Here is an 18427-nt window from a genome sequence, read left to right as displayed (position 1 = left end):
ACTTTTTCCTTGGAGCTACAGACTAATTTAAGGTAACTAAAACATAACTAAAAACCAAAACTATGTGTGAAAAAACAGTTTAAATACCCCCCATATTATAACAAAAATAGTACTGATAAAAAACCTTAAACTAATACTGAAACTAACAAAAACTGAACTAAAAATGAACGTTTTTAAACGATAAAAAGTGAAAATGGGCACTGTAGTTTCTTTCCATTATTCACCATCCTGCTGCTGTCACTCTTAACATGTGTCCATCCACAGGTGAAAATAGTCCCAAATGACTGCACTATTTAATCCTCTCAGAGTAACGTTTGCTAGAAACTGAAATGCCCAAGAAAATAACTACTACTTTTTAAAAACAAGTATATTTGTGATGCCATTTGTGTCTTAGGGTCGGAAAGTTTCAAGAGGCGGACTAACACTGTTGGTTTTGGTCTTTTCATGTAATGTGTTAACAGTATGAAAAAAACAGAGAATAAAGCTGGACAAGCTGGATTTTGACAAAATTTGAAAAAGCTTAAATTAAAAAGTAATTTTGTGATCAGCCACGACTCACCACCTGTGAGTCATGGCGACAGTGTCAGGTCAGCCACACTAGTCAGAAACTGTCTGCTGTTGGTATGATCTCCCTCCGCAAAATGAAGGCTCGATTTACAGCACAAAAAAAGATAGTAAACTATTGTGAAACCCGGTAGCTATTAGGCTTGGACGGTATCATGGTATTACAGTATAACAGGATGATTTTCAACATCATCAAAAATACAGATGCTCCTCTTCTAGTAAACTCATACAGAGATGCTGTATTAAATATTTATGTAATGCACATCACGCACCACCAGAGGTCAGTGTCTTGGTAAGCGATGCACAAAAATACCGTCATATACTGTAAACCTACGGAGCCCCTATAGTCCCCAAAAAAGAAAAAAGAAAACTATCTTGTACGCACAAGATACTAACTCGAGAGCACGATAAGCTAACTCGAGCGCACGAGATAGTATTTTGTGTGCACGAGATACTAAAACGTGCACTCGACATACAATTATTTCCCACGCAGAAAACTCAGACAGGTCACTATCTGAGTCAGTACCATGGCTGTGTACTATTTATAGACGAGGTTAGGTTACAGCGCAGCCAGGCAGCATTGCAAACTACTAACAACAACCATGATCATTTTTCTAAAGCTCAATGAGTTTAATTCTCTAAACCCAATCATATAACTGTGGCTGTTTTCGACTTTAACCACGCTTAAATTTGCAGCTGTGAACAGTATATAGTTTATTCAGTCATCCACAGGTAGGGGATGACTGAATGGGCGTCTATACTATTTATAGACGAGGTTACGTTACAGCGCAGCCAGGCAGCATTGGCTCTCTAGACTAACTAGATGACTGCCGGCTGTCCATGGACACAAGACTAAAATATCCACAAGTGTTTTACAGTAATTGTTCTACTGGAGATGATGTACGAGCTCACAGAGACCAGTGTGTCTTGTGTACTGGACTGGACAGCAGCCGGCAGTCATCTAGTGGTCGCACTGTATAGATTTATTAGGCTACATTATAATTCATTATTTGTTATTAGTGAGGATCATTTTAGATGTTGCTTACTGTTTATAGACTGTACTATTCACAACATCAGCATATAGTTTGTATTCACAAAATACAGTTTGATATTCAAGCGGATGCGCTGGAAAACTTGTCAGAGAGCCAATGCTGCCTGGCTGCGCTGTAACGTAACCTCATCTATAAATAGTACACAGCCATGGTACTGACTCAGACAGTGACCTGTCTGAGCTTTCAGCGTGGGAAATAATTGTATGTCGAGCACACGTTTTAGTATCTCATGCGCTCGATTTAGCTTATCTGGTACGCTCAAGATAGTTTTTTGTCTTTTTTTGGGGACTTTAGGGGCTCTGTATAAACCTCTGAGAAGTTTCAGGACAGAATGAGAGAATAGATACTGCCCAAGCCTAGTGTGATTATTTTAACAAGTCCTCCATATGACCACATAGGTCGTATGTTCCTACCCTCCAATACAACCCATGGGAGTGGTTCCCACGTTAGCGCCCCTACCTGTGGATGACTGAATAAACTGTATACTGTTCACAGCTGCAAATTTAAACGTGGTTAAAGTCGAAAACAGCCACAGTTATATGATTGGGTTTAGAGAACTAAACTCATTGAGCTTTAGAAAAATGATCATGGTTGTTGTTAATAGTTTGTTACTAACATAACCGTATCCAAAGTCACATGACATTCATCACACCAGACACTAACACCGGTCATCTAGATTAAAATCCTGTGTTTGTTTGACCCACGTTATTCAGACTCTCTGCTCCTTATACTATCTCACCTCACTTGCTCCTGCTGTGGCCACTAGAGGTCGCTGCCTTACAACAAATGTAAATATGGGTCGTATTTGCTGCTTATACAAACGACTTGTGTGGTCGTATTTTGGATGAGGACAGTCTTGATTATTTGCTAAGCTCTGAGAAACAGAAAGTGATCTGGTTGTCTTCGCGACAGTGACACCAACAATAATCTCACTTGGAAACACTAGGGGGGGTAAGAAGTTGAAAAGTTGTCAGTTTCTACTTTAAACATGAAACAACTAAAAAGCACTGCTTGTTTTGAGTCTTTGACACGATGAATAGATACAGTTTTAAACAAAAAATACAGTGTTTTCCATCTCCGACACATCACATTTCAGCGATATGATATTAGCAGCATCGTATGTTTCGTGACTTTTCAAATGATGCTGTGAAGAAAACTAAAGTAGTTTTTTTTTCCCTCAAAATACTTCAGACAAACAACACGTAACACAAACGAGACCAATCAAATTCAAGTAAACACGGTCAATACTTTCTTCGTCTTTCTTCAACACATTTAAAGTCAACAAAATCTCCTTTTCACTATTTCACTGTGAATTCACTTTAACTTACTGTGAATTTGTGGTATGTCGACAGCTTCTGCTGATGTACAGATATATTAATTGCACATTGTCTTTGAATCTTTTCCACAGTACTCGCTGTAAAACATCTGTACTGCTGTTAGAAACTATTAGAAATGCAGCGACTCTGTCCGTATCTACAGTACATACACGACATGACGAGTGCCTGACTCTCGCTTCACATATCTACAGTCCTCTACCTCAGAAATGTCTCCATCATCTGTCTTCTCCAAAACTCCTCTGGAGTACAGCGCTCTCTTCCTGTTGACCCTGTGAGACGGGACATGGTGCGTCCATAAAGGTAGTGTAACCTGCTTCGCCTCCTCCTCCTCCTCCTCCTCTTCTTCTTCCTGGTTGCTTTCCTCCTGCTGAGCTGAGATGCCTCTGTCAGCCGGAGAGTCACAGAGCAGAGACTTTGACGATGTTGGTGCCAGCTGAGCTTGTTGTGGTCTGGATGCTCGGTGCTGCTGGGTGACCCGGCGGTGGGGGCGGCCTCCTCTGTAGGGGTCCGCGGAGGCCATCGGCATCAGGGGTCAGAGCGGGGGGTGAAGGCAGGCTGATGATCGCTGTGGTGATTCGGCTGCTTTTGCAATTGATTCTGCCGCTTTCATCAGTTTTCAGGTTGAGGTTCGAACGACTAGAGAAAGAGAAAAATAGACAGGTAAACAAGTAGTTGTTGCCTCTCGCCTTGCTTGCCTTTAGGTAGTGTGTTGCGAGCAGCTAAATTGTAAGCTATTTCCCTCTCATTAAGTTGACAGAATTCTGCAAACAACCAGGATACCAAGCCTCTGCCCCCCCTCTGATGCTGCTGTGCGTATCAGCTGTCCTTTCCTTTTACCTGGCGGTGTGTGACGGTGGATCACCACACTGTATGTGGATGGCACTGAGCTCCTGCAGGGGGCTCTGGTGTGTTGGGACAGGGTGGGTGGAGGACAGGCTGGCGTTGGGCAGAGGAGTGTTTCTCTTCACCCTGCGGCCACAGCAGGTACCCACAGAGCTGTCGTGGCTGGATATAGAGGGGCTGCGTGACGGGTAGGTCTGCAGCGCCGTCTCTAAACAGTTCTGCTCGAACATCTGCTCGTCGACAAACTCATGAGCCTGGAGAGAAGGAACAGGATGGTGGTTTAAACACACGGGGAGGGGTCGGTGCAGAGAGGAAAACAGAATGTAGAGTAAATAAAAGACAGACTCATGGGACGTGAGTGATATATAATTACTGATTTTACAAATAAATACACCAAAGAAAGATAATTAATACTGATTATAATAATAAACTAATAGGAAAACTACCATTTACAGCCTCACTTAGCATATTTGCAGACTTGAGAGCAGATCCGATGTCACTGTTTAATACTAATCTATGGTTTTGACACAAATCAAAATCCTACACTTTAAAGACTTTGACTTGGGATCAACACAAATGTCTGGTGGAAAGTGTAAAGCTGGCAAATAGACATTTTAGCCTTTTTTTTTTTGCCAATAATTCGTTTCTTGATTCCAACTGATGTTGAGGCACAGATTAGACGCAAGGAGGGAAAACATTACTGTCATTGCCTTCAACGTCTTTGACAGCAGTAAAACTCTCCGGAGGCTCTTTCAGATTTGCTCTGAAGGATTTGGGAGCTACCGGTTAAGTTAGTGTCAAGTACGAGCATTTGATATGGCAGCTTTGGGAAGCCGTACAGAAATTTACTCAACCCAAAAAAATAAATTCTTTAATTGACACTGACGAGAGCAGAAAGTGTTGTGCAGTAGGTCAAAGGTTTAAATACACACCCATTGTTCGTGTGTAGTAATCAACTGTGGCATACAGGTTTGTTAGATAAGCTGATTATAGTGAAAGCTCCAAAGTTAGCCTCCCATTGGAACCTGACCAGGATCACTTAAGGTGGACTGTTAAGGTGGACCACCTATTCTCTTTGTAGTAACAAAAAGATAATTGAAAAATGTCCGGCTGATGTCTCTCCCAATTTAGGGAGACAATTTTTGATTTCAACTCAATTTATTTTACTGTTATTTGTATTGTAGATGTTATTTAGTCGCAAATTATTGTAGTCGGCATTTTGTAGTGGTCAGGATTTTGTTTGCCCCTTTGGTCAGTCGGAGACCTCTCAGTTGACTGAGATTGCTTCAAGTCGAACTGTTGTTTTTGTTTTTATTTCTCCTATTCAGTGTGCTGTGCAGTGTACTTATGGGGACGTTTTGGTTCCCAGATTTTGCTGTGGATGGGGCACTCTTGACTTTCACGCCACTCTTTGGTACAGACAGCCGCGGACATGATACTGCAGCGCATACTGTAGGAGGGTAACTTTCCACCGTAAGGCTCTGAGATAACCTTAAGTCTTATATCGTAGGCAACTGGACTTGCTTGAGTATCTTGCTTGAATTCTCTTGAAGAAGTTTCACCTCTCACACAAGAGGCTTCTTCAGTTCTGGAAGAAGAGCCTATTGGAGGAGAGGTGAAACTTCTTCAAGAGAACTCAAGCAAGTACAAGTTGCCTACACTTAAGGTCACCATGACCTGGATGACTGAGAATCTTCACCAGCATCTCAGAGATAACATTATCTTCTCTCTTCAGCTTGGTGAAATTACAGCTCACAGATACTTAACATGACACAGTCTCTGGCTTTTGTTTGATATCCAGTGTCTAAAAAAAATAAAAAAGTTACACATTTCTGAGCTGGCGTTAGCACAGTTAGCTTGTTTACTATAATATATGAATGCCACTGTAAAACTGAATGTGCTGCAGAGCCCCATTCAAACTTTAAAACTTTATATGACACAAAAAAGAGTCAAATATTTGTATTAAACAGTCAAATCTGATTCGACTGACAAAATTCTGAGTAAGGTACAGCCCTTTTATTTATATATGTTTAGGTATACTTTAAATTGATATACTGATTGATTGATATATGATTCAATTTCAAGTTCAAATTTGCCTTTCAATTAAAAAAAAGCTATTCTTTAACATTATTGACTGCTTTGTGCTCTATCTAGTATTGGTTTGGGCACTGTTTAGGCACCGGTATGGAAAAACCCCCAATGATACCCAACCCTAACCTGGCCCTATGTTTGCAGCGCGGACAGTGCCACAAAAATCGGGTATTTCAAGCCAAGAGATGATGTTAACATAACACATAACCATGTGTTTTTGTGCCTAAACTTAACCAATTTTTAATCGCAGTAACAAAGTACTTTTACAGTGTGGTATCAGTGCTTTTAATTAAGTAAAGGATCTAAATACTTCTTTTACCACTGGCAGTTTTAATATCAGAAACCCTTGTGGATATTTTTTCTTTCTAATTATGTGTTTATCTGTTTATCTCCATCCCTGAAGTACATGCTGTGTTCAGAGCTCCTTTTTGTCTTTTTCACTGATAAAAACATTATTATCATAATTCAATACTTCAATCACAGTGAACACATCTCGTTAACCTCACTGATGAAGGTAGATTTTTAAATCTGTGAGTGTTTGTATCAGAGACGGAGAAAAGTTTGAGTGTACCCACAGTGGTTTTCTCCAGACAGTGCAGTAGGTGGTGGTGTTGACTCTCTAACAGAGAGGTGGACTTAGTCAGCTTCTGCTCATCCTCTTCTGTATCCTTAGTAAGACACAAAAACACAAAAACACACAGAATTGATGAATGTTGACAAATGACACTGTTGGTGTATCCTCGTCACTCATTAAAGTCTCTCACTCTGTGCACGAAATTACTCTTTGATATAAACTCGGTCGTCAGTAATGAAAAGTCAGACGTGACTCTTTGGTTCTGCTTCGTGTCTCCCATTTTAAACTGGACTATTTTGGTTTGTGCTTGTTGATTTCACTCTCATTTCCATTATGAGCAGGTAGCCAGCAACTCCTGCTGTTTGCTTTCAAATAACTTGCTAGCCAATTAGTTACATAGTGGACCACATTTCTGCTCTGTGTGAATTGATCCCACAGTCTTGGCAAGTGGTTTGTTTATAATTAATTGTCTCTATTGTGCATGGTTTGTGTCGTTAATACTGTAATTGCCTTTAGTTTGCTTCCTTGTGTAAGCATGCTGCAAAATAACTCCCCTTTTCAGTTTATTGAACTAATAAAAACTGTGCTGTTGCCAGCTCTCTTACTTAATTATCTAAGTAGGTACCACTGAGCGTCATGCGAGGCTCCAGGCAGCCTAACAGTTACTGATGTATGAAGCTTCAGAAAGAGGAAAAACAGAAGAGCTGAGAAAAACAGAAACAGAAAAACTTATGGAACCCTTTTTTTGGTATTTCTCCAAACGGGACTTGGTTTCAAAGCTCCGGCTCCAATATAGCTTAGTCTCAAAGTAATCACAATTGCCAAAAAACATGAAAACTGAAAACAAATTAATTCCCTCCCCACAGCGCACATTGTTACTCAAAGGATTTGGGTGGGTGGCGATCCAGCCCAAGGACTCTCATTCAGATTCCAGACACATGAACAATACAGTGATGTGGGCAGGAGAAAACTACGCCTTCTGATGTCTCAATGTGTGGATCTGCCCTGTGGCACAGGCCCTATAATAAAGACTTGTATAGCCACAGACTGAAACTTGTGTGCTGGCTCAAGGTTATTTTCATGTAAGGAGAGAATCTGATTTGATGTAGTCCATCTGGAATGCGACCCTGAACGCGCTAACCTCACAGAAGAAGTTTTTCTTCACAGTCGTTTTGGACATCTCTCAAATCAGAACTGAAATTCTCTAAACTACTTTTAAACCTCCAGATTATCTGGTGAATTGTGCACATCATAAGCAATTTCTCAGTCTTTTGAAGAAAGTGAAAATGCTTCGGCACATCCATGCAAATGATAATGAGCAATTGTCTGCTGTGTCCTGCATTATCAAGTGCTTATGTCAAGTTGATCGAAATGTATTATACTGGTTCTCTGCTGAATAGACTTACCCCACAAAACATCAAGGCTTTAGTCCACTGCATAAGTTATTACATGCAAACCAGTTCGAGCAGTTGTCAGAACCTGTCAAGCAAATTTTCTATACATTTCATTAGACATTTTATGCTTCTGTCCCGGTGATAGCCATGACGAGGCGTTATGTTTTTGGGTTGTCCGTCTGTCCCTTTCTTGTAAACATGATATCTCAAGAATGGCTAGGGAGAATTTGTTCAAATTTGGCACAAACATCGACTTGTTGTCAAAGGTCAAGATCGCTGTGACTTCATCTGTCTCATTTTTGTGAACATGATCTCTCACAAAGACTCAGAGGATTTAAAAAAAAAATTGGCACCAACTTTTACTTGGACTTAAAGGGATAGTGCACCCAAAAATGAAAATTCAGCCATTATCTACTCACCCATATGCCGATGGAGGCCCTGGTAAAGTTTTAGAGTCCTCACATCCCTTGCGGAGATCGGCAGGGGGAGCGCCAGCACACCTAATGGCAGACGGCGCCCCAGACTAACGTCCAAGAACACAAAATTGAATCCACAAAGTATCTCCATACTGCTCATCCGTAGTGATCCAAGTGTGCTGCAGCCCCGACGTAAAAAGTTGTTTTGAAAAACGTCATATGAACTCTGTTTTTAGCCTCACTGTAGCCTGTAGCTCTGACTGCTTCTCTGTGCTCCGCGTTCACATGTGTGCACCTGCGTGAGACCAGCGAAAGCATGAGCTTTGCTTACCCATGCTTACATCTTGTGACACGTGCACCGCAGGGGGAGACAACGGTAACCACAGTAGCTAAAAGATAATTTGCACTTCGGTCTTTTAGCAAAGGACAGCCCAACATGTCTGAAGACTTTGAAACTGAGGAGGAACAGCATTTCTTTGTTGAGCCGTATTTGTTTGAGCCCGAGTATACGCATGGAACTCAGGCTACTGGACGAAGCAGCCGCCGCAGCTCATGAGCCTAACCCTCAGCCAGCCGCAGAATACCGGAGTCGAGCACTGGAAACCTGGTGGTGTATTTGTTTCAAATGCAAAGCAATGCCAACGGATGAGGAAAGTCTTTGCTGCTCAGACTGGGAATTGGCGATGCCTGCACTTGAGAATCTGGACATCAGTACTGACGAGACTGCTGCTCTTCAGAGACCGATCACCCTGAGCGTGCACACATGAACGCGGAGCACAGAGAAGCAGTCAGGGCAGGGGAGTTCGTATGACGTTTTTCGAAACCACTTTTTATGTCGGGGCTGCAGCACACTTGGATCACTACGGATGAGCAGTATGGAGATACTTTGTGGATTCAATTTTGTGTTTCTGGACATTAGTCTGGGGTGGGTCAGCCATTAGGTGTGCTGGCTGCTCCACCCGCCGAGCTCCGCAAGGGATGTGAGGACTCTAAAACTTCACCAGGGCCTCCATCGGCATATGGGTGAGTAGATAATGGCTGAATTTTCATTTTTGGGTGCACTGTCCCTTTAACAATGAAGGGACTAGATTTTGTTGGTCAAAGGTCAAGGTCACTGTGACCTTGCATCCATCTTATTCCTGAGAAAATGATATCTCAAGAACACCTTAAGGGAATATCCTTAAATTCAGTACAAATTTTCACTTGGACTTATCAGTGAATTGATTAGAATTTGGTAATCAAAGGTCAAAGTCACGGTGACCTTGCATCTGTCTCAAACTTGTGAACGCAGTATCTCCTGAAGGCCTGGAAGGAGTTTCCTCAAATTTGGCACAAAGTTGACAACAATCAACCGAGTATAAGAGCTAGTGGCTACTTCAGCAGCAGCAGTGATGTCTCCACAGCACCTGATGAGGGGCTTATGTTGTATGAGAGTTGTGTAGAAGAAGAAGAGTTGTGCCAGTTCCAGTTCTACCCCTGTTTACAGTGAGGCTGTGGCTGACAACAGTCAACAACAAATAATCTTCTGATTAGGAGTAAACATGCTTCCTGAATGAACTGTTCATAGCAGAATAGGGTAGGCCTTTGCTACTGTGTGGTACTTGGAGAGCCTAATATTTTCTGAGGTGGTACCACTGACCGTACATGTTTGGCATTTTGGCTGTCAACATCTTGAGTTTTTGTAGCCAGAAAAGACCATGAGAGGTGGATGGGATGCATAGACTATAGCAACGGACTGTCACTCAAGTGGCCTGCGCTTAATTATGCGTACCCTTACGCCTTAATAAAATGTAAACAGGTGAGTGATAAAAAGAATACACCCCCTGTAGAGTTGTCATGAATGTTGAAATTAGCTATAGAGACCAAAACTGTTTTTGGTTTTGGCTGTAATATGTTTATTTCTAATGTACAGTTGGGCATTTTAACATGGGAGTCTATGAGGATTGACTCATTTTTGGAGCCAGCCTCAAGTGGCCATTAGAGGAACTGCAGTTTTTGGCTCTATGTTCTGGAAAGATGCTGCTGTTACAAAAGAACAAGAAAATGTTCCAATTCAGGAGCTGTAGTTTCTGTGTGAACTTATAACAATCCATTAGGGCTGGGTGATTTGACAATATATATTGTTAGATGATATTTGGATTTTTGGTCATACTGTACTGTGTCATAATGTGGTACTGTGGTTATATCTTATATCTTATATTTAGACCATTGTGGCAATGTTGCAATTGGTTATATTGTTTTTTTTGTTTTTTTTTTAGAAGATTTCTGCATTAATGTAATAAATAACATATTTGTCAATCATTTAATTAGCTTTATCAGTCAAAAGCAGACATTCCCGTGGGCTGTTTTATCCACCAACAGTTGATTTTCTAGAACAAGTAGCTGTGTTAATCTCATCTACATTTGTTGCCTTTTTGTGCCAATTTGCTTCTCTCCACTTTTCAGGTATGGGAAATGGAATTATGTTATTAATCAACAGTGAGTCGGTCATTTCTGAAAGATAAGGGTAAGAGTGCCATAGGCTGGCTGTTTAAGTGTCAAAAAGAACTGCTGAACACAGTAATTAAGGTACAAATCACCAAATTTAGTATATAGTATCAAATCAGACACAGAGGTAGATTTATGTGTTTCATTTTGCTAACTATTGAAAGATTAATCATGCAGGATTAGCAGATGTTTTGTTAGCATTCAGTTAGCACAGCATTAGGTTGTCTTTGTCTGGATGATTGTGCAGTTGACATTTGGTTTATAGATCTGAAGGTCCTGTACCCACCCTTTTGTAAATGGGACATGGGCATCCAGATTTAAAGTTTCTGAGTTGCTGACAGGTGTAGGTGCTAACACCAAACACCAGATGACATCAGTAAGAGTAAGGTTAGTAGGCAAGCTATCAACGTCCTTTGACCATTCTATATCTCCTAGTTTGTAAGCATCGATATCATCAACTGACATTAGTTGCGTAAGATTAAGCTCTTTTGCCTCTGTCCAGATCCTCTCTTTATATCAGCATTTGTCTTTTGCACATAGTTTTACATTTCTGATGATGAACAACTGACAGGTGATTGGACCGGCAGATAGCGTAGCTACAGCTTCTTCAAAGATTGCGATGTTACTGTACAGAATGCAATTCCCATTCCTTATTGGCACAGGAACATAGCATGATTGTGAATCCTTTGCTCCTTCCCTATAAAGATCTGAATGAGTCAGTTGTCAAGAAGCGTGGCACGTTCGATCTGAGAACAGTGTGCAATGTTTTGCCACAGTTTTCAGGTTGAATGACATGTTTCCTCCAAACGTGAAATGGGCTTTGAAGTATGTGTTCTCTGAATTGGTGGGTGTGTCAGAGGTTTTACCCAGTCAGCAGCAACATGTATATAAACCAGATTCTAATAGATCCTTAATAATGGTACATACAAGTTCTGTTTTTATTTCACACTTGCTTTGACAATGTAAACATATGCTTCCCATGTCAATAAAGCCCATTTGAATTGAATTAAATTAAACCCTGCCATATAAAAAGGCAGTGCGTCAGGGTGTTCAACACACCACCATTTCTGTTTTAATAAATGCTATACAACATTTTGTCAGGGATGAACACAGCCCAGACCTTTTTGAATTACTGGAGGAAAAAAAAGCGATGTGGGAAATGATTGGGTGTTAACCACAGGGGCGAATCGGAACAAATCCTGTCAATCTAAGGTGAAAATAGAAAATTAAGTTAACAGCACCTAAAGGGATGAAGCTGTAAGGTCTTTCAATGCAAGGTTGTAATAAAACTTGACAGGATTATCAATAAATCACCCTGTATGATAATGAGCGCTGTGATCTGGGTAACAAATAAACGGCTGTCAGAAAATTAAAAAGCCTTTGGGGGAAACTGAAAAAGACCAACAGACCATAACTTCTCATCTAAGTATAGGTTGTGAGAGAAGCAGTCATTTTGTCATATATCGCCACTCACTCTCACCCCAGACCTACGCAGCGCCACTGACTGACTGACAGCAGTGACACCACCGTAATTTGATGCGGCAGGACTCTGGCAGCCTCATCGCACGCACGCAGAGGGATGTTGGTCGCTCAGCACTCACAGATGGCATTTATATGATAATTCTAACCACTTCCAGACACCCATGAGCTTTCACACTGGACTCGATTAGATCCAAATGCATTTTAGTAACCATCTGCAAGGAGGGGAGTGTGTCACTGAAAGCAAGAGTGATGGACTGGATGGGAAGGATATAGGCAATTTGCTCATGCATTACCAAATGCATTTTTCCATGGTGTGGTGAGGAGTTTAAAAAAAGAAAAAAAAGAAGGGACGAGTAAAACGGGGAGGACAACATGGTGGAGGATGCTTACTTTATAAAGTAGAAAGTTGGTTGATGTCTGCAAGTGGAGATAAAGAGAAGGACATGTAATTTAATCGAATAGTTAGACATGTTAAGAAATACAGTTATTGCTTTCTTGGATTTATACCTGTCTCAGTATGCAGCTAGAGCCAAGAGGTAATTAGCTTCGCTTAGCAGAAAGACTGAAAGCATGAGAAATGGCTAGCCTGGCTAGAGACCAAAGATCAAAAATATCCTAAATTTACACATTTTATGTATTTTTTTTAAACCCACAATCACACAGAAATATAACAATGACAACTTTTGGTTTTATGCTAAATTACATGCTATATTTTCTGACCCACTGTTTGCTTGGCAACTTCATCGTAACCCCAATAACTCCCTGTGAAACAACAATGTCATTTTTTACGTTTATGTACAAATTAAAGAAATAAGATATAATGATTTATTTGGTAATCTAGTAAAAGGTGTTAGGTGCTAAGTGTAAGGTAAAGCCTGGGCTAGTTTGAACATAATTTCTAACTTAGGTTGGAGTTTTTGAGCTACTAATATTTTAAAGGATGCACCAGCTGAAATAGCTCCAACGTAGGCAGAAGCACGTGGAGATCCGTGAGAAGTGGGTAGCAGCCTCATAATGGTTGAGTGACGCTGTGATTCATCTTGCACACATACATGTGAAACCACAAAATATCTCCATACTGCTCGTCCATAGTGATCCAAGTGTCCTGAAGCCCGACATAAAAAGTTGTTTGGGAAAAATGTCATTTGAACTCTGTTTTTAGCCTCATTGTAACCTATGTAAGATATTCTGTTCTTTCAATTATGTGTTTTTCAGACGTTTTAATCTGGGGCGCCCAGCCTCCATTAGATGGAGTTTTGTTGCTCGCCCTCTCTCCGCAAGGGATGTGAGGACTCTAAAACTTCACCTGAGCCTCCCTCGGCATATGGGTGAGTAGATAATGGCTGAATTTTCATTTTTGGGTGCACTATCCCTTTAAAAGTCTTACACTTAGCTCTTCGTCGGCATAGAGTCCTCTGTAAAATATCGGCCATGGAGGAACAAACAAACTATACTGGCTGTTTTGTGTCTGCAATGTATTCTCTGTAATAGATTATACTCACAGATGACCTTCAGTTTTTTATACTTAAAACAGAAATGCTTTAAACTGAATCAGGATGTCTGCTGACATGTAACATAAAGTGCATAGATAGAAAATAACACACAAAAGTAATGCATGTAAATAAATAACCTCTGTGACACACTGGAAAACTACTAATTTTGCCAGTGCAGGCTATCACTATGTGTTCTAGTTTGCGTACATTTTTGTCATTGTTTGGTGAATTTTGTTGGCTGTTTTTTGCTGTTACACAGAAAAATGCTTTTCCTTAATTGACCTTTTGCTAAGCCCCGCCCCTTTGTGATGGTCCGACAAGCTGTCAGAGTAAGCATGGAGCCCACACTGTAACTAACTGCACTCCCTGAAGACATAATATCACATTTTTGGAAAAGTGAAACAGTGATTCCAGAGAGAAGCAGACAGAGGGGTCTACAGTCTGTGTTTGAAGGATATATCCAGGATGTCAGACTGACTCAGCAGCAACAACAGGTTAAAAAGACAAAGATAGTTAGAAGCTAAAGCCGAACTATAGGCTACAGATCACAGTGTAAAAGTGAACCACCACATCACTGCTGATAGCCACACAAGACAATGAATATAAAGGGAGACTTTGCTGATATTGAACCAGCTGTGTGGCATTGCAGTGTGTGCAGATGATCGGTGTTTAGCTTCTCGCCACTGCGAGACTTGGACCTCCACCGCCGGACAGGCAGGGATCTCCGGGGGAAGTCAAACAATGTTCATCTGTGCACACTGTGATGACACAGAGCTGGTTGAATGTCAGCAAAGTTTCCCTGCTTCCCTTCACTGGTTCCTGTACAGCAGGGTTGGTCTTTGTTTCACTGTTATAATCATTAAAAAGCAAAAGCAGCATGTGTATACATTCAGTAGGCTATATCTTCAGTAGCTAGCTAGCTAACCCTACACTTTTCAGGGTTTGATTTTGGTTTTGGAACAGGGAAGAAACGTTTATCTTTTTCCATCCTCTCCAGGTAACAAGTATCATTAATACACGATGTGCCCCAGGCACAACATTTAGCTCCAAATCCACAAAACCAGCCTGAAAATGAAGGAAATTTGAAACAACTTGGTGTAGCTGGTGCACCAGGCTGCTGGTCTGCATGTTTTTGAACTCTGCAGAGAACCAGGCTGTGTCCCCGTGTCCAGTCTGTATACTCAGCTAATTACCTGGTTTTGGTTCTAAACGTAGTGCACAAACATGAGAGTGTTATCAATCTCATCTAATTCTCAGCAAGAAAGAGAATAAGCACCCTTCTCAAAATGTTTCACGATTTCTTTAAAGCAGCTACAATACATTTATGATACCTGCTGTGCAAAACTAGCTGGTGAAGAAAGTCAAGCATTTAGAGCTCAATATTTCTCTCAGGAGTAGAGACCAAAATTTGCCAAGTGGCCTGAAACATGACTAACAATACATGCTAATGTTGCTCTCTGTACAGTTTTCAGTTTTTTCTTGATGGCCCTGAGCTACTACAAAAAAACACTTATCTCAGGTTTAAGGTATGGGGATGACAACAGATGAGGACATAACAACACTGCAGCTGTCTGTAATCACAGAGAGGAGGAAAGACAGAAACATTTTGTACCTTTTGTAGGAATGTGGAGTGTGGGATTTAAGTGTCCTCCGCTGCCTCATTGTTCACTGCTGCAGTTTTGAAGTTTGCTGCAGCCTCTTTTTTTAATGCACTAACCATCTAATTATCACCAAGAGCGACACAACAAGCAAGCAAAGTAAAAACAACCTCTGTTGTCTGACTTTGCCAGTTTTACAGACGTGGATTAAATCGAGTCTAGGACTGAAAGACAACTAAGAAAAGTACTTTGTGTGATTACACTGATATCGCCAGCATGGGGGATTATTGGCATAACTCCTCTGCTATCACTCCTGCCCTGTATAACAACCAGAGTGTAATGACTCCAACTTCTGCCGCTCTTTTATAGCCTCTAAATGACTTCTAAATTGTCCTTTGCTTAATTATAGCAGTAATTGTTTGTCATTTTGTGTGTGTAGATGTTTGTGTGTGTTTATACTGCAGATGTGACGTTGCTGCTTCCAAGCTATTGAGTTGCAGTGAACTGAAATAATTAGTAGATGGGTGTTTGACAAGGAACAATATGATTAATCTCTCATACGGTCTCATAATCTGCTGACATTCATGTCACTTTTAATGAACACATTTGAAATTACTTCTCAGTAATCATCACGCCCACTTTGCCGGTGGCGGTTCTGAGTGTTCAGAGGGTCAGAGGTCGTTCTCACCGTCAGCTCCAGCAGCTCGTTGAGCAGTCCGTTGCGTTTGCTCTGGAGGAAGGCGTTGGCGCTGCCGGACTTGGATATTCTTATCCTGGCCAGTCTGGCTTTCTGGGCGTGGGAAGAAGAAGAAGAGGTCACATCATCAGACAGGGTGGGCGGGAGGTCAGAGAAGATGACTAACACAGTATTTAATGGTGAGAATCTGCCAACTCATCATCCAGACTCTGTAGTAATTTTCACAGCTTCTACTGTACTGCTTTTACCCCCACAATTTTAGATTTTTACACCAAGACTGTCTCTAAGCATGAGTACAGAACTCTGTAGATACACTACATGGCCAAAATTATGTGGACACACAGAGCTCTGTGCAAATGTTATTCCAAACCAAACTCAGAAGATAATGTTTTTCATGGGACTTGTTTGTAGGGGTGTGAGAAACATTTGAATATCACAGTATTATGTTTTGTAACACTGAATCACTTCTCAAAAACACTATCACTTGATGTAACAACATATCGCTAGCATAAACACAAATAACACAGGCCTATGAAACATGCAGGGTCATAAAGGGCACACTGCTTGCTTTTTTAAAACAATTGCAATATCACACTATATTAAATCCTAACCTGTATCTACTTGTTTGTAAGCGTGAGCTTTGTCATGTTAAAACAGAAAAGCGCCTTCCACAAACTTTTGCCAGGAAGGTGGAAGCACACTACTGTCTAAATATCTATATTAAAGTATTTTTTATTATTTGTTATTAAATGGCCAAGCCTAACCCATGACAAACAGCCCCAGACCAAAAGGTACACAAGAATAAATCTGCTGCTTGGTCAGTCCCCCTTGGCATCACATACGGATGCACCATGCACCCCTCCAGCTAACTTCAATGGAAACCCTCCACGTCATTATCACATGTTCAGAGCAGCAGATGTAGCGTAAAGAGTGAGAAGGTCTGCCTTGGAAAAGGGGTGATGGAAGGGTCCAACAGGCACAGGACTTTCATACAGGACACTAACAGCAGTCTCCTGGTTCAAACTAAAAGTCAGTGTTGAGTTATTTTGTCAGGTGTCGTTAGTCACGTGAATCGACTCGCCGCATTAACCGCAGTCTTTTCCTTACCATAACCATAATGTTTTGTTGCATAAACTTAACTACAGACCCCTTCTGTGTCAAGATACCACACAAAACACGCAGCAAAAGGATAATCATAATATATTAACATTCTCTGGTTCCAACTTTACCAATGTGAATATTTGTTGCTTTTTTATTGTCTTATGTTTCAGGAAACTTAATCTCTGTGGCTTTTGGACTATTGGTTGCATAAAACAAGACATTTGAATACATCACCGTGGGATTTATGAACTTGTGATTGACACAAAACAACCAACTGATTAATCGTCAAAGACAAAACAAGTGGAATAAAGATTAATTGATTGCCAAAATAATTGCCAGTTGTAGCCCGAATGAGGAGACGGGTGTCCACATGCTAGATACGGAATAAAACAGATCAAAAGTAGATTTTTCTTCAAAAAACTCACTGAAACAAAAGCAGATGAATCTCACATAGATGTCATTAGATGTGATTTAATTTTTTTGTTTACCCTTACATCTGTAAAATCAGTCTTCCTGTTTTGTGATGCTGTTATTTGATTTATTCTGCCTTGTCTTGTTCCATTGATACTTTGTTTTTATAAATTGCTGTTTGTTTCTTGAAAAAATTTCTGTCAACTCAATAAGGATCCAAATAAACTATGAAGAATGTGTCTTTGAAGCTGTATTTTTTGTGAGTCCTTTGTCTAAAATATTTCAGTTTGATCCTTTCCAAATAGGAAAATTAAGCAGAAAAAAAAAACAATTTAAAAACAAAAATACTAAAGCTATGAAATATATAACAGCAATATAAAGCAAAGCCAACCCACTGATGTCGTCGTCAGTAACTGAGACACATCTAATGGACAGTTTAAAGCCTAAGTGCAGATTCTGCCCATAAGAGAAGAATTTACAACAATGCAGCTGTCTGCTGAATATAAAGTGTTCAAAGCCAGTTTGCCTACAATGACGGGAAGCAAAAAGATAAAAGTGATAACTACTCCAACAGATAGACTGACTGTGATAACTGAACACAGCAAGGGAGACAGACAGGAAATGAGAGAGAAACCGTACTGGGAATTTCTTAAAATGAAGAGGATATTAGGACGACTCTGTTATATACCTCTGCCTGAAGTGCTTCTGGACACGTAAGGTGAGCGATTTCTTCAACCTTGTCCCACTCCTCTCTCTCTCTCTCTCTCTCTCTCCCTGATAAGTGCATTTCAGAAACAGGAGACAGGCAGAGCAATATCTGCTTCCCAGACGCGAATCAAAAGTAATGGAATTAGTTTGGATGCTTCAGAAATTGTCCGTCAGACTGT

General features: G+C 40.7%; 1 protein-coding gene across 4 annotated transcripts in view; it reads right to left on the bottom strand.

Annotated features, from left to right (window-relative positions):
- Window positions 1–2218: 2218 nt before the first annotated feature.
- Window positions 2219–18427, bottom strand: part of LOC125894744 (potassium voltage-gated channel subfamily D member 3-like) — a 140326-nt gene continuing 124117 nt past the window's right edge. For 2 of the 4 annotated variants that reach the window (XM_049586362.1, XM_049586446.1), the window contains exons 4-8: window positions 16020–16121; window positions 12631–12657; window positions 6463–6555; window positions 3791–4050; window positions 2219–3589 (exon numbers count right to left, since the gene is read on the bottom strand). In XM_049586362.1, coding sequence (XP_049442319.1) covers window positions 3352–3589; window positions 3791–4050; window positions 6463–6555; window positions 12631–12657; window positions 16020–16121 — 720 coding nt within the window. In that variant the 3' untranslated portion in view covers window positions 2219–3351. The remainder of the gene's footprint in view (window positions 3590–3790; window positions 4051–6462; window positions 6556–12630; window positions 12658–16019; window positions 16122–18427) is intronic. The other 2 variants (XM_049586513.1, XM_049586597.1) reach the window with 1 other exon arrangement.

This window comes from Epinephelus fuscoguttatus, linkage group LG1, assembly GCF_011397635.1.
Source record: "Epinephelus fuscoguttatus linkage group LG1, E.fuscoguttatus.final_Chr_v1".
Lineage (NCBI taxonomy): Eukaryota > Metazoa > Chordata > Actinopteri > Perciformes > Serranidae > Epinephelus > Epinephelus fuscoguttatus.
Note: the sequence above shows the minus strand (reverse complement) of the source record. Positions and strands in the feature narration are given on the sequence as shown.